We start from the raw sequence: 16303 nt of genomic DNA, 5'->3' as shown, positions 1-16303 counted from the left end.
CTGAATGTGGGTCAGCACCACTCTCTCAAAGCACTTCATAATGATTGGAGCGAGTGCTTCTGGTCTGTAGTCATTCAGGCAGCTTGGTGGGCTCTTCTTGGGAAGGGGGATGATGGTTGTGGTCGTGAAGCAGGTGGGAACTGTGCAATGGCTGATGGAAAGTTTGAAGATTGATGTGAGAACATCAGCCAGCTCGTCGGCGCATGCTCTGAGAGCTCGCCCAGGGATGTTATCTGGTCCGGCTGCCTTGCGAGGGTTGATGTTCCTCAGGACTCTGTGAACCTGTCCTGATGAGACGGTTAGTGGGGGAGAGGGTGCTCCTGGTGTGTGAGGGCCTCCTCTCTGTGGTGGGGCTGGAGGTCTCGAAGCGGGTGTAGAAGGTGTTGAGCTCATCCGGCAAGCTGTCTGTGGAGCTGATGGTGCTGGTGGTGGTCCTGTAGTCAGTGATGTGCTACCGGCCTTGCCACTTCCGACCGGAGTCAGCAATGGAAAAGAAGCCATCCAGCTTCACTCTGTACTGCCTTTTGGCTGCTCTGATGGCTTTTTCCAGACCATACTTGGCAGCTTTGTACTCTGTCTCATTGCCTGATTTAAATGCAATAGAGCGAGCACGCAGCATGTGGCGTACCTGACTGTTAATCCAGGGCTTCTGGTTGGGACACTTCTTTACTTGTATGGTGGGCACGATGTTGTCAACACAAATACTAATATACCCAGTCTCACATACTCAGCCTAGTCCTGTATGTTGACAGAAGAGTTCTCCAGAGTGTCTGCAGCTTTAAACACATCCCAGTCTGTCTGAGCAAAACAGTCCTGCAGGATGCTCTGTGTCTGGTGTCCAGAGTTTGACTTGTTTAGTCACAGGGTTTGTCTGTTTCAGCCTTTGTCTGCATGCTGGATACAGGAACAAAGAGATGTGGTCTGAGTGCCCGAAGTGGGGGTGGGGTGTGGTCCTGTAGGCACCACGTATGCTGCTGTAAACATGATCCAGTGTGTTCTCATCACGGGTGGGAATATCCACATGTTGGAAAGATTTAGGGAATACAGTCTTTAAGTTGCAGTGGTTAAAGTTGTCAGCGGCGATGAAGGCAGCATCAGGATCTGTGTCGTGCGTGCTGATGACGTCATAGAGTTTGCTGAATACTGCTGTGGAGTTGGCGCGTGGGGGGGAGTAAATAGCAGCCAAAAACACAGCAGTAAATTCCCTCAGTAGATAGAAGGGACGGCATCTCAGCAGTAAAAACTCCACATCTGGTGAACAATGCTTATGAACAATCTGTACATCTTCACACCACGAGTTGTTGATAAACACACACACACCTCCCCCTTTGACTTTAACGGAGTCTGCAGTCTGGTCTCCCCCGTGTACGGAGTGAGTCTGTAGCTGAATTGCGCAGTCTGTGACTTTAGCTGTGCCTCAATTCAGGGGACACATTGAAGGCTGCATTCGAAGGCCGATTATGTTACTGTGACTCGTCAATGTTGTCCCATTTCGACAAATGCAGCCTTCTTTTCCAGGATTTGAAGGATCCACCGCCTGGATCCTTAACGGCCCAATGTATCCCGAGATTCAGAAATGGCGTCGGAGAGAGTGGAAGCGGCATCTGCAGCAAATTACATATTTAATGAAAAAAAATAGAAAAAAAGAAAAAATATTATTAAAAAAAGTTGGGACTATTTTCAATTTGTAACTTTATTGTCAAAGTTCAATGACATTAACTCGAGCCATATCAAATTAAACTAATTAACGTTTTCTTTTACATAATTATTATATAACGGCTTTATATTTCTCCTCCGCCGTCCGGTTTGAACCGCAGCGGTCAGGGTTGCTAGGTGACAGGAGCGGCGCGTCGTCACACAAGGTATAGGGTGTTACCAAACTTGAAATGCTTCGTAGGCCAGACCGTCTCATTAAAAAACGTTTGTTCGGCCTTCGGTCCGGCCTTCCCGGTCTACGAAGGCCACACCTTCATAGACCCTGTCCTTCGAAGATTGCGTCCCCTGAATTGAGACACATCCTTTGTCCTAGAGCCAGGTCTCGGTGAAGATTAGAGCACAACACTCTCTTACTTCCCGATGAGTTGTAATCCTGGCCCTTAGCTCGTCCAGCTTGTTTTCCGGAAGGGGGTCGCCGGCCCTCCGCTGCGCGTCGGGCCGGACAACGCCCCTTAACGGTGGTATAATGAGCACATACCACAGCCTGGCGTGATCTATTGCTTAAATAAAACATTTAAGTTTTGGGTTCCAGTCCAGATTGACCTCTTCAGAACACAAGCAGTAACTGGAGCAGAAACAGGTTGTTATTGTCGTGGTTCTCTCTCTGTCTCTCAGAATCCACCAGAGGTTTGTTAACACAGAGAAAAGTGAATGCAATGCAAATGCTGTCATTTTAACCCATGTGTACTTGTTCGTGGACATCCGTGGGCGGAATTGTAAATGTGACATTGTGTGTTTGTGTATGTGTGCATGTGTTTTCCTCTATTTAGATTTGTCCCCTTTTCCTTTATTCAGTCTTGTCCTCTGTTTCTGCGGCTTGTGCAAGGATTCCCCGCCTATCCAGACTTTTCTGAGAACTAAGCTGCCTTCATCCTGATTTGTTGGCTGCATTAAGTTACAATCTACCTATCTTCTGTCAGTAAAGGCAGGCAAGGACAATCGGCAATAAGAGTGTAATGGAATCACGGCCGAGCATCTCTCTCTCTCTCTCTCTCTCTCTCTCTCTCTCTCTCGCTCTCGCTCTCGCTCTCGCTCTCGCTCTCGCTCTCGCTCTCGCTCTCGCTCTCGCTCTCTCTCTCTCTCTCTCTCTCTCTCTCTCTCTCTCGCTCTCTCTCTCGTGTGTCTATTTGGGTCAGAATAAATCAATCAGCCTATCTAGGGAAACCTCTTCTGACACCCCTTTGACAATAAAGCGAATCAACAAATATAATGCACGAAAAAGAATTATAGATCCTGTGATATTATCGTTGTTGTCAATGGATAGTCAATCTCTGGCAGTCCCGGCTGTGTCTGTCTGTCTTTTGACATCAGTGTATCACGTATCATCTCCCATCTCACTTCAGCTCACGTCCTTCTCAACTTCTCTCTCTCGTCTCACCTCCAGAGCTCGGGTTCTCTCTTCCCGTCTGTGTCTCGGTTCGTTCCGTACCTTCTAATGATTGATGACTTCTAGATGAGGTCACATTGTGACGGGAAGACATGCCCGCCCGGAGTGTGTCTCGACCGCCAGGGCGCACTTGTGATCCCCCCTCTTTCCGAAACAGAAGAAGGTGACGCGGACACATCTGCCTGTAGGTCACTGTTTCATCGCTCGGACGGACTCGTGTAAAAAGCGCCCAACATGTGTAAATTGGTGGACGGCTTGCCCTCTTGCACCCTACAATAAGCGTTGCCACGGCAACATGTGCATGAGGCCCTGGAGTGGGGGGAAGGCGAAGGTAGGACGACAGATGATGGATCATGCCGTAACAAAAGGGTTCTGCTCTGGCTTCCCCACACGGCGTCAGCGCTTGCCTCTAATTGGAGCGTTTACACGCATGCCACTGTGGCATTCCTTTTGGCCTTCAACGAATGGAGGCCACACTCTGAACCCAATTAATGGATATGGAGTGTTGATGGTTCTAATGATATAACATACCTACCTGGCAAGGATATTATTGCACATTTCCATCACTCTCAGAGGTTTGCAGTGGAATTGTTTAAATGGAAATTGTATCGCCTCTCTTCTGTAATGTGTGATCGTTGTGGTCATGTGGGGGCTGAATATGGGTTGATGTGTCTAGGCAGTAGTTTCTATAATGGATTCCCACGCTGAGAGTGTGCTTGTGAAAGGTGTCTCCATCCGAGTCTCACTCTTTCTTGTGACATGCCCAAACAGAAAGGTCTGCCTAGTGGACAACCACAGAGCAGAGAGAAAAGAGAGAGGGCATGGAAATGGTTGGTTGTTTGCAGTTGTCACCATGCCATCCAGAATTTGTGCCAACCAGTTTCCATGGTTGATTGTGTGTGTGTGTGTGTGTGTGTGTGTGTGTGTGTGTGTGTGTGTGTGTGTGTGTGTGTGTGTGTGTGTGTGTGTGTGTGTGTGTGTGTGTGTGTGTGTGTGTGTGCGCGCGCTCTGTGCTTTAAGTGGACGTAGGCCATTGAGAGTCTCAGAGAAGCATGAGAACCTGCAAGTGAAACAGAAAAACAAAGCCTGGGATCTCTGGCCTGTGACGGAGCAACCACAAATTAATTGATGTGGTCCAGGAGCCAGGGGGAAACCAGCATGTTGATTAAGTAGAGAGGGAGAGCAGGATGAAGAGGCTTCGCCATGTAGTCTGTAGGATGTGGTGTCAGCTGATAGCAGCCTCCACAAGCCCCTTGGAGGGGGATCAGACCAGTGAGAGACCCCCGTGATGGACGACACACACACACACACACACACACACACACACACACACACACACACACACACACACACACACACACACACACACACACACACACACACATAATGGGTGTACTGGCATATTATGAGGGACCACAGACACACATAAAGCAATGAGCATGTGACAGATTAGTGTGTAATGGGATTGGCTAACGTGCCGCTGTAATGGACGCCACACAGTAGCTGATAGCTGAAGGAAGGACTTGAAACAAAGGATGAAATGAGAGAGAAAGGAGATTTATACTGCCGTTACACACTGATCAGGGACGGAGGAGACCTGCTCAGGGGCTGTACTGGCCTCTTTGAGTGTGTGTGTGTGTGTGTGTTTGTGTGTTGTGTGTGTTAATGTGTGCATATAATCATACTCATTGTAATAAATGCATACTATGATCATTTACATGGGGGAATGGCCATTTTTTCTCCATTCATATTTGACACTTAATGTCCCGGTATAATTAAACGAGTGTACTTTATTTATGCATGTCTTGCCCACACTTGGCAGTACATATTTAGTGTGGGCGGCGGTGCGTTCAGTGGTTGTGTTACGCCTGCTTAATCATGCACAGCATGTAAACACACACTTGATTATTTCTCACCGAGTATTTGGGTTAATGAGAAGTCATTGAACATGAGTCACCCCCACCGCCACCAATCAACATAGAGTTCCACACAGTTGATGGAGAGCGAGAGACAGAGGCCGAGAGCTGGAGAGAGAGTGGAGCAGAGAGCGAGAGTGAGAGAGAAAGTGTTCGGGAAGGGGACAGCAAAAGCAGGAGAAAGACTAACCTTTACAGAAGCAAGAATGCAGCTCAATTTCTGTTGTAGCATCCTCTGCATTTTGCTTCAGGAAGCTAAAAAGGAGAGTATGGCTGGGTGTTCTGCAAAGAGAGGGTCAAGACAAAATAAAGTGTTCATTGGGAAGGTATATGATAAAAACGACTTAAGGCCTATAATGCCATGGCTCTCTCCGTCTTTGATGTGCCAGGAAAACATATTTTCTCATATAGACTCTGGCCTAATGATATGAATAAAATATATATACAAATGTTATAACCTTGCTACGAATCAATTTAAAAGCCATTTGTTGAAATTATCCCTGTATCTAGAGATAATCCCCTTCCTCTCTCCAAATGAAAGGTGTTAAGTTAGTTAGCATTCACTGTTGCCACGGAGTCTGATACTGAGGCCATGCCAGTCTCCTGACTTCAATATTGTGTAGATTCCTTTAGCTGTCTTGAATCCAGGCAGACATGTCCAATTCCCCCTATAGTGTAGCTAATTATTTTTTGCCTCTCCTACTAGCCGTGGTCAATCCATAATTCTCCATGTCCATCATGGTAACTCCCCTCACCCTTTTTTGCTCTTTTGTTACAGCCCACGATGTGAACGTTTCCCTATAAAAATGTTTTACACACATCCTCTCAATGAGGATGATTGGTAAATCATTGCCTGTGTCTTCTCATGATCATGCTCTGTTAAAGCTATGCTGTTATGCTTTCTTTCCTGTAAACCTTCCCTAAAATAAAAAATAATCATCCCTCTCAAATCACAACTGTACTATTAATTCATATTTTGTGCCATTTTAAATCTACATGGAATTTAGATCGAAACAAATGTCAACATAAAAGAAAATATAAAGTTTTAACAATAAATTATTAGGATAGTCGAGGGGGGGTTCATGGTCAACTCAAAACAAACACTAGGTGTGGATTGATCTTGTATTTGTGTGTGTGTGTGTATGTATATCCATGTATGTGTGTTATGCATGCATGCTCATGGGTGTGTGTGTGTGTGTGTGTGTTTTTTGTTTCTGTGTTTATTTGTGCAAAGGGAGTGTTGGGGGTTGAGTGGTCAATGGAAGGAATACAAATCAGCGATGAAGCATCCACACGGCTCTGGGCAGCACACTTGACCGCACACACCAGAGGCTCCACGGCCCTCATTACATCACATCCAGGGTCACCTGACATGGCCCGGTGGCGGTGGGAAAAATCAAACGAAACAAACAGGGACTCTGAGAGAAAGGGGTCCTTAGGCGCAGCCCAGCTCTGTTTACTGTCTCATTTAACATGTTTTTTCTTTTCCTTTCTTTTGTTATATCCGTTTTGTCATGACAAAGCCCCAGTATCACACTTTGAGTAGTGCTTGTTGTATAAACGGATGTGTTGCACCCTGCATCGCCCTGCAAATGAGATGAATTTAACAAGGCAGTTCTAAGAGGGACACAGTGGTTGTGGTGTTGTTTCAGGGGTTGAAAGTAATGTTGTCTCACTGACTTGCTTATTTCGAGTGGAGGAAGAAGTAGAGCACTGAAACCTGTCTGTGCACGACTACACATGTGTGTGTGTGTGTGTGTGTGTGTGTGTGTGTGTGTGTGTGTGTGTGTGTTCGCTTGTATATTTGTGTGTGTGTGCAGCACTCTAGGGGGTCTCACCCTCGTGGTCTTGATTTTGTTTCCAGAGGAGCACATCCATCCAGAGTTGTCAGGCAGAGTCTTGCACTCTTCTCCCTCCAGGCACGGCTCCATCTCACACCACCACTTCCCGATCACAATGGATGCTGGGCGGGAGAGAGGGGAGGACACACAAACAGACTTAATTCGCACAGCTACAAACACACCAGCCGTGACTTAATTCATAACCCTAAAGGCAAAATTGCGGTAAAAAGGAAAAATTAAAATCATTGCAAAGGATATATATGTTATGTGACGAGATAATGTGATGGTCATAGAGAACATCACGTTAATAGACAACCTGATGTTTCAAGATGACATGATGCGACAGGATAACAGGATGTTACAAGACAATGCATCAGACTGAAATACGTAAACAGACGTTAACTGAAGATCGACGTTCCACAGCAGAAACATGGAAACAAGACGCAGATACCCAGAGAAACCCACACCAAACAATGGAAATACACCAAATCACACACAAACACAAGCACACTTGCACAAACCCACTCCCTTACTTACGCACACCTTTATGCCTACATCTACACCTACACACACCTATACAACCCCCCCCCCCACACACACACACACAAACTGCATGAGGAAGGCCTCATGAGACCGGCAGTCGTGTTTTCTTCATCTCGTTTGGATCCCGGAGCGATTGTAGCATTTTTGCGAATGGGTATTTGGCTGTTGACAGTAATGTCTTGTACAAACAGAGATTAATCATTATTTTGTTTTGATATAGCCACATTGCATGCGGGGGCCTAATCTCATTTTTAATCAAAACTAATTGCTTCTCATTAACATCCACTAAATTCTTCCTGCAGCTATCTCACAAAACAAATATGTTCCAACTTCTAATCAAGGGCTTCCTGTACCCTAAAAGTGTTTGTGTGTGTGTGTTTGTGTGTTTGTCTGGCATGTCTTGAAAAACTTGATTCAAACCCTAAATGGTGTTAGTTGTAAAACGCACACGCACGCACGCACGCACGCACGCACGCACGCACGCACGCACGCACGCACGCACGCACGCACGCACGCACGCACGCACGCACGCACGCACGCACGCACGCACGCACGCACGCACACACACACACAGGACTATCAGGTTTCGATTGGCATTTAAGTATCGAGAACCTCTGGGGGACGTCAAAACCACACACACACACACACACACACACACACACACACACACACACACACACACACACACACACACACACACACACACACACACACACACACACACACACACACACACACACACACGTGTGTTACAATTAAAAAAAAAAATTGATATTCAGAAACATTATTGAATTAGCAGCCAATAACATAGCTGCTGGCCCAACTGGTCAGAATGAGTACACGGTCCTTCCTGTTGCTCCTCCTACTCACTCGCTCGCTATTACTTGATTCGGAGCACTCGCTCCCTATCACACGATGTGTAGCCCTTTCACATCCCATCCATCTCTGTAGGAAAAAATCTCCTTTGAGTATCTACTTGAGAGGAGCTTGCTATGAATGTTTTTCAATCTTACATAACGTTTTCAAATCAATATACATGTCAACCACAAGGTTCCTTAGTTTCTAACTGAAACATGTGCTCCTGTTCCCATTCTAGTTCAAACCAATAACGTTTCTTTCAAGCCTGATTCATTTGTGAAGCTTTAAAAAATGAAAACTAGAATGTTCTCGTCTAGTTACCAAGGTTACACAGGCCAAACAACAATGAATGCTGTATGTATGAGCAACACGTCCTCTCTCGCTGGTCGACGAAAGGGGTTAAAGGGCATTCCCTCTCCGCACTGAATGTATCACAAACACACACAATTACAAACACACACGCACACAAACACAAACACACACAAACACGCCTGCGTTAAACTGTATTGCTGCTACTGAGGTTCAAAAACTGTACCACAACTGAAGTAGAAAGTTGGAAAATGAAATCATTACATTGAACATTAAAACCTAGCATTCTTCTACTAATCCCAATCCCACCGGCACTTCCACCTCTCCTCTAACATATTAAAATGTGAACCAATCTCCTGGTGGATCTTTAATCACATAGAGCTCCAGCGTGCTGCAGACCTCTCTTCTTGCCGCGTGCTACTTTGTGAGCGCAACCGCTGGGACGAGGCGGCAGCCCTTGTCAAATTGCAGCGGGCCGCTTGGGGGACAGAGGATCTGATCAGATCCATTCAAGCAATACCCTGTGCTGGAAGGGCACCCCACCACCACCACCTCCTCCACCACCACCACCACCTCAACAACCCGCCGTACAGATGTCCTTTCATTCATCGCCCTGACTGCGGGACTGCAGAGATTCGCGGGGAGCCTTCGGAGAGGGGAGCTCGGCATTCTGCATGGCGCAATCCCACCACGGACGATTTATATTCATCAATGTGATGGGAGAGGGGAGAACCCACTCAAAATTGAGAATGGCAAAGTAATACCTGTGATACCCACCCACCCACATTGAGAATAGGGAAAAAAAACGAAATCGGTAGAAAATGAAATGGGAAGGGAGAGAAAAGGGGTGCATAACAAAGTGGAAGCCAACATGTGGAAGTGAAGATTAAAAGCGGCGGCCTCAAAAGAGCTGCTGATGCACGAGAGCTTGTGTTGCATGAAAGATGGAAAATATTTACACTGCTTCACAATTTCCCCAAAGCTTATATTAATATTCTGCTCATGTCGCCTTGATTATTTATATCAAGGGAGCATATAACTCGTGAAGTATGAAAAAATGCTAAACAGCTTCCATGCAATATACTATCTCATTCAAATGCACCGCTGCCCGTCCGAACATATCTGGAAAGTCTACAGTCTGTCTGATAGCTAAATTTTTCTACCAGATTAGATCAAACATCCTCTCTTTCATACTGACAATAACCAGCATGAAGCAGCCAAGAGCTATTATACTGAACAGCATGGTTATCATGATTAATCACACTTAAATTCTATCATAATTTTTCGCCCAGCACAGCTCATGCTCACCACTCCCCACCTTTTCCGTTATGTCACAAGGCTGACAGTCTTTCTTCATTGAGGTCTTTGAGCTCAAAGGGCCCAAGCAGAGAAGATTAAAGCACAGAACAGGGCCTCATTTGGACACCTCCTATTTGATTGCACAAAAATTTCCGCGAACCAAGGCCCAGGGCATTTGGTGTTCGACCTTGCCCGCTGGAGGAGAGCCATCGCTGGGCTTAGATCCACACTTCCCTCCCTGGTGAACCACTGACCTCCAATGCTCGGGTGCTTATGTCATACCGTAACTACCCCCACACCCGTCGTCAACACGGAGAGGGCATAACCTTCCCCTGACCATCAGAGACTAAACTGACTCTCTATCCTTTTCTCCTCCTGTTCCCTCTCTCTCGCTCTCTCTTGTTCGTGCTCTCTCTCCATGTGTCAAGAGCAGGGACAAGGACGTCAGGCTCTGGACTGCTTTTCCAAATCATTCCATGTGGAGAATGATCACAGCTATTCAGAGGCTTCGTAATTCATCCAGTGCAAGGACCGTAATCACATTTCAACCCAGTTTCGACCCAGTATGTACGGCGTCTGTGATGTCTTTGTGGTTCCAACCGCTAGTGCGCTGACCACACAGGCATAACACCTTGTACACCAAGGTTCACTTCCTACGTTTCCTTCTGTCATTCAAACCTTTGTCTTCACTGCCCTGTCAATTGAGTCTCAAACACAATGTGGTTTAAAATGCACACGGTATTTTCATGAAAAATATCCAATTATTCCTTTCAAAGATGACAGATGGTCTGAGAACAACTCCCCCCTCCTCTACCTACCCCAATAAACATGACAAGCAAAGCTTTGTAACGCAGAGAGGAGAACAGGACAACGTGTTTGATTGAAGATGTTAGCCCCTGTAGCAAGTTGGCTCTGATGGACAAACCACAAACAGCGGGATTTCAACTGATTGGGAAGCATGAAGAGACCATGTGCGTCTGTCAACACAGAACGAGCAGGACGTATGATTCATTGAACTTCTTGAAGTACATAGCAGGTGGCTCATTGTTTGAACACCTCGACAGAAGGAGAAGCGAGGGCCTCTGGCCCCAATGAATAGGAGTTCTCATTTTGTAATCTGGTCGAGCGGTGATCACCAGCGTTGAAAACAGAAGGAGCCCCACTGCAGGGAAACTGTATGGTCCTCTCTATTACCGACATGTCTCCATTGAAAATCCTCCTCCTTTTGCATTGTTAGATATTGTGCCGAGACGTGCTGGCCTACCCCAGGCTGTATTTACACTCTGTCATGTCTCATCCAAAACAAATTGATTGATGAATGAATCAGTCCAGCCAGTCCTTCCATTCATGCAAGCCTTTAGAAATCCTAAAAGGCCCATTTACAGATTTACTTCATTTCTAAAACATCACTCACTAAGCTGTTTAGTTACACAAGTCACTCCCAGTCACACGCGGGCTGGGTTTAAATGCTGCTTGTATCAAGACAAGAGCATGCTTTATGCAGTGGTCATAGTAAAGTAGTGGAGGGGGCCACGCGCCGATGAAGTGGATTAGTGAGGGATGGAGATCGAGACCCAGGAACCCATAATCACACCTTAAAGTAGTAATACATCATGAAACACTGTACAACCCATTGTTATAAAATGTATATTGGTGATGTACAACGCACACCAAATCCTATTTTTCCTATGTGCGTATTATTTACGTTATCATTATTTGCTATTGGTCACTGACTGTCGTGTCAGGCTTCCCGTGATCTGCTCCAGTGTGTCTGTCTCTTTGTTGATGTTAAGTGTACATTCTCCACCAGTCCAGAGACTGTTCCCCTCACTTCACATATATTGCCTGCACCTCATTCCCCTCACCTGTTCATCCTTGTCACAATCTTCCCATATGCACCTCATTCTTCGATCAGTCTCTCCCCATATATACAAGTTCCCTTCCTTTGTTCCCTTGTTTGTTTGTTTTATTTCTCATGCCCCTTCGTCCTTGGGGGTCCCTGTGGTTCGCTAGTTGTTTGTGTATTTCCTGCCAGTTCTTGGACCTGTGATTCTTTATTAAAAGCCTTTTTCTTGTTTCATTTCCCGGGTACCGTGGTCTGATCTGCATTTGGATCTCTATTTTGTTCCTGCTGCCCTGCCAGCACTGGTCATGAAACAGTGTGATATTTTTCCAAGGAATCCAGAATTGCTTATGTTACCCCGTCTCAACGACACAACAACCATATGATTAAGGAGCTGGAAAAAGCTCTTTACTGATACTGTACTTTAATGAACGTTTCGGTATGCCGCTATCACAGAGGCTAGCAAGTTTATGTATAAGGGCTATTCAATGATCACTGTGTGAGGCATGTCGCAGCCTATATGATCCCAGCAGATCTTGGCTCCCTGCTGCCAGAAAAGGACAAATGGGCTTTGCTTGTCTTAGATGTTGTAGGGTGATCATGTTTATAATCAAAGTGAATTCTGGATATAAGAGGAAACATGTCTGTGTCCACTTACTAAATGACTGATTTATTGCAAGAGGATTGTCCAAATACTGAGAGAGAACCCTGAGTTGTGGTTATTGAGAGGCTACAGAGATTTGAAGATATACTCTCCCGTTGAACCACATTGTAACTACTACTGCAGCAACGGGTCCATGTGACGTTATGGCGTCTACAGGAATTGATTTTAGCCACAGCAAAGTGAAATACTACAAAAAACTGTAAAATAGGACCTGGGGTGTTCTATAAATCACCAATAGATGTTTTATAACAATGTCAAGTGTTGTATTGGCTGTATTACTCCTTTAATAATGGAAGGGATGTGACGAAGGATCTTCACCTCCTCCCGAGACAATAACCTCTCCTGGTGGGGAAGTTTGAGTTACTCTCCCCTGAGTGTGTGTGTGTGTGTGTGTTGGTGTGTGTATTTATGTGTGGGTATGTGTGTGTGTGTGTCCAACCTCCGTCCAACCTCTAACTGGATTCTATGGGGCCCTATCTTGCATCCAGTGCAATTGACTTTCTACACTGAAGCGTGTATCTTGGCTAGTTTGCACCCGGCGCAAAGCCGATTTCCCCCCGCAGCAAACCTTCGCCCCTAGACTTGCGCCCTGACCAGCGTGTCGGTGAAAAGCAGAGGCGTGTTCCGGCGCTAATGATAGGCCTACATGGTGCTATCTTACAGATCGATTAAGCAGCTGCGCAACTGACCGACAAATACTTGGTCTTAGTGCACTAGCGGATAGCACAGTTTCCATAGAGGCTCCATGAATGAACATTGTAGTAGGCTATGCCAGGCGTTAAAATAATAATAATAACAATAATGAACTCAAGCAAAGTAGGCTACATGCAGCCTTCCAAAACAAAATCTCGTTTTAGGGTAAATGATAACGTTGGTTAAATTATTTGGGAAAAAACAGCTGATACAGCGGTAATAAGTTGTATTTAAATCAATGCATCTGCAAACACCGTACAGCAAACAAATATTTTCTTGACAGACATCGTGTAAAAGCCCATAACTTTTAGGATTGATTGATTTGATCATGAGAAAACATTGTTTTACCGCGAGTGAGTGTTAAAAAGAATGAATGAATGCAGGCGCGCGTGTGTGACTCCATCTGTTTAAACACACGCAAACTAAACAAGTAACGCATAATACAGTCCATGGCAATGTACGTTAACAGGGGAACACATGCATATTAGGATTAGGCCTGCACGATTTGGGGAAAAATATGAATCACGATTTTTTAGCTTAGAATTGATATCACGATTTTCTGCCAGGATTTTTCTCACAAAATGTAATTTTTATTGCACGCATGAACAATGACAAAAAAAATAAATGGCAGTACCAAACAGTTTTTTGGCACCTCTAGCACGTTGCGTTTCATATGTCCCGTTATAACTGATTAAAGTAGAGTATCAAAAACGGATTGATTTATTTTGTGCATATAGCAGCAGATTGTCTTTAATGCTGGCCTTTTATAACTACTGAACCAACTCTACACACCTGTAAATTAAGGTTAAAAAAATAAAAAGATTTTTAGAAAAAAAAATAAATAATAATAATAATAATCCACAGAGGTGTGAATCGAGTTTGCGATATTATAACGATTTATCATGCAGGCCTAATTAGGATCCCAAGTCGATAACGATGATGTATACACTACGGGTAAGAAACGATGTGTGTTAATGTAATGTATTGCCGAATATCATTAAATAGACCAACAGGAGCGGCCAGAGGGCCGTACATCATACGTGTGTTATTAGGCTAAGTTTTCTTTGCCGAAATTTACATAACGACTCAGTATTTCAGAAGTTGTAGAAGAAAATGCTATTTCATGTATGAATTAGGCCATATTATTTGGCCATAAACTGAGCCATTTGAAGTATGAAATTCATATGGTCATGCATGTGTCTCATTGGGGACTGCAAACGCACTGTCAAAATATCAACTCGTCAGATTCAAATGCGCTCCTGGCTCTTAAAGGGCATGGGAGACGGCACTCTCATTGGTTTATTGCACGTTACGCCCAAACAACACCTACGGGTAATTAGGCTACTTCTAGGCAAACCTTTTCAGATTTGCATCGGGCGCAAGAGTCATTTATCCGCCGGTATAATAGCAAAAGCGTCGGACACCCGCCCACAAGTCTCAGTGGATGGCTGTCGTTCCGAGAACAAAGTTTCAATAGGAATAATATATAATTAATAATTACATATATTAATATCTAAAGCCATTATTTGCTGCATAATTTTTCTCATAACACTGAAACACACTGTTCAGAGAAAAGACACCTGGAGCTACTTGGCGGGGGAATGAATGTCAGATATGGCATAATACAATTTGTATGAACCTCTACCAACCACTCCCCATTCATATTGATAGTGTAGCTAAAAGCTGCTTCGTTCATTTCATAAATTCTTTGTAATATTTATACAATATATGATATTTCTTATTTTAGCCTGGGGTGATTTTTACCTCGAGTGACTTAATATATGACATGTATCACTTTGAATAGCCGTGGATGTTACCCAAAATTCCGGTTTGAAATCGAGAGAAACAGATGGAATTCCGTCTCTTAGTATATATGTTATGTATACATGTATGTAAATGCACATATACACTTTTTCTCTGTGCAGCAGAATTAAGAACAAAAACATTTTAGACAGCAGTCCGTAATGCTGGGGGGTCAATTGTACCAGGGGGTACACGACTGTCTGGAACCACTGTGCTAGACATACAGAAGGGTTTATTCCCCATCAGTGATCAGTGGCAAGTGCCTCCATCTCTTTTACAAAATGGCGCCGGACATGAGAGAGAATGTGTTCTCATTCAAACCACATTCATGCGTACAATTTTACTCTGAAATTTAGAATATGAGGAGGTCTTTTGTGTACGTGCATTTTTTTGTGTGTGTGTGTGTGTGCGTATGTGTGTGTGTGTGTGTGTGTGTGTGTGTGTGTGTGTGGCGCGTGCATGTGTGTGTAGCTGTGTAGGCACATATACTCTGTGGGTGTGCCATATCACCCACCAGGATGAAGGGGGGGTTGCACTGAGAGGCATCGAACGTGAGTGTCTGTGTTTGGCCCAGCGAGGCCTGGAAGAGAGAGGCTGCAGCGTTTGACTTGTTAAAAGGGATGTTCTTCACTAAGAGCCTGCTTGGCCATGACATAACTGGGACAAAGTCCTCCTTGTCAGAGCTAATAATCAATTCCAGCTACAGGGATAATCTGACAGCCGGCCCCCCTGTCAGAGTCTGACACCTCTCCACCATGAAAGCTGTCCTCGCGCTGCCGTACATTAATTAGGACCAAATCATTCAGCGTTTCGAGGGCAATTAACCCACGAGTGCAACCATTGAAACAAGGCTTTGCTTAGAGCATGGAATGCTGATACACAGGGCAGTTTTGTGCTGTTTCCGCGTTGTAATACATTGATGACGCTAGTCTAGCACGGCTAGCCATCATAATGTATATGATATATGTACGCTGATAGGCTAGCTCTGCATCAGAGGGCCAAGGGTAAGAGCTGCTTGTACACCTTCAGGTTTTCCGATCTTGCAATCATGACCTGTGTTGTTTTTTTAGGGAGGCACAACAAGCCGTATATTAGTAGATGTGTAATGTGTATTTTGCGATTGATGTTCATCATGATGGGTTTTGAATGTGTGCATCCATGCAGCAATTTGTGTATGTCTGTGGTTTATAGCGTGTGCATGTTTGTGTGTGTGTTTGTGTGTGTGTGTGTTTGAGTGTGTGCACATGTGAATGAGTGTTATTCTGTATGTGTGTGTGTGTGTGTGTTGTGGTGCGTTCTTATAGGACATCCATGTCAGAAGGTGTCCCCCAGGGCCTGCTGAGATGAGCTGGTACCACAGCATCATTCCTCATCTGGACACCACATTAATAACTGTGGGGCCCAGGGAGAGGGCCCCATCTGGGCCCCACT

At 45.0% G+C, this 16303-nt stretch overlaps 1 protein-coding gene and 1 long non-coding RNA gene across 2 annotated transcripts in view; one reads left to right on the top strand and one right to left on the bottom strand.

Moving 5' to 3' along the window:
• The window catches only part of LOC130402503 (uncharacterized), a 34489-nt gene extending 28532 nt beyond the window's left edge, over nt 1-5957 (top strand). Inside the window, exon 3 of the long non-coding RNA XR_008903930.1 lies at nt 5798-5957. This is a non-coding gene — a long non-coding RNA (uncharacterized LOC130402503). The remainder of the gene's footprint in view (nt 1-5797) is intronic.
• LOC130402502 (chemokine-like protein TAFA-1) overlaps nt 5248-16303 on the bottom strand; it is a 112971-nt gene continuing 101915 nt past the window's right edge. Inside the window, exons 4-5 of the mRNA XM_056606695.1 lie at nt 6858-6982; nt 5248-5301 (exon numbers count right to left, since the gene is read on the bottom strand). Of these exons, the coding sequence (XP_056462670.1) occupies nt 5275-5301; nt 6858-6982 (152 nt within the window). The 3' untranslated portion in view covers nt 5248-5274. The remainder of the gene's footprint in view (nt 5302-6857; nt 6983-16303) is intronic.

The sequence above is a fragment of the Gadus chalcogrammus genome, chromosome 13 (genome assembly GCF_026213295.1).
Source record: "Gadus chalcogrammus isolate NIFS_2021 chromosome 13, NIFS_Gcha_1.0, whole genome shotgun sequence".
NCBI lineage: Eukaryota > Metazoa > Chordata > Actinopteri > Gadiformes > Gadidae > Gadus > Gadus chalcogrammus.
Note: the sequence above shows the minus strand (reverse complement) of the source record. Positions and strands in the feature narration are given on the sequence as shown.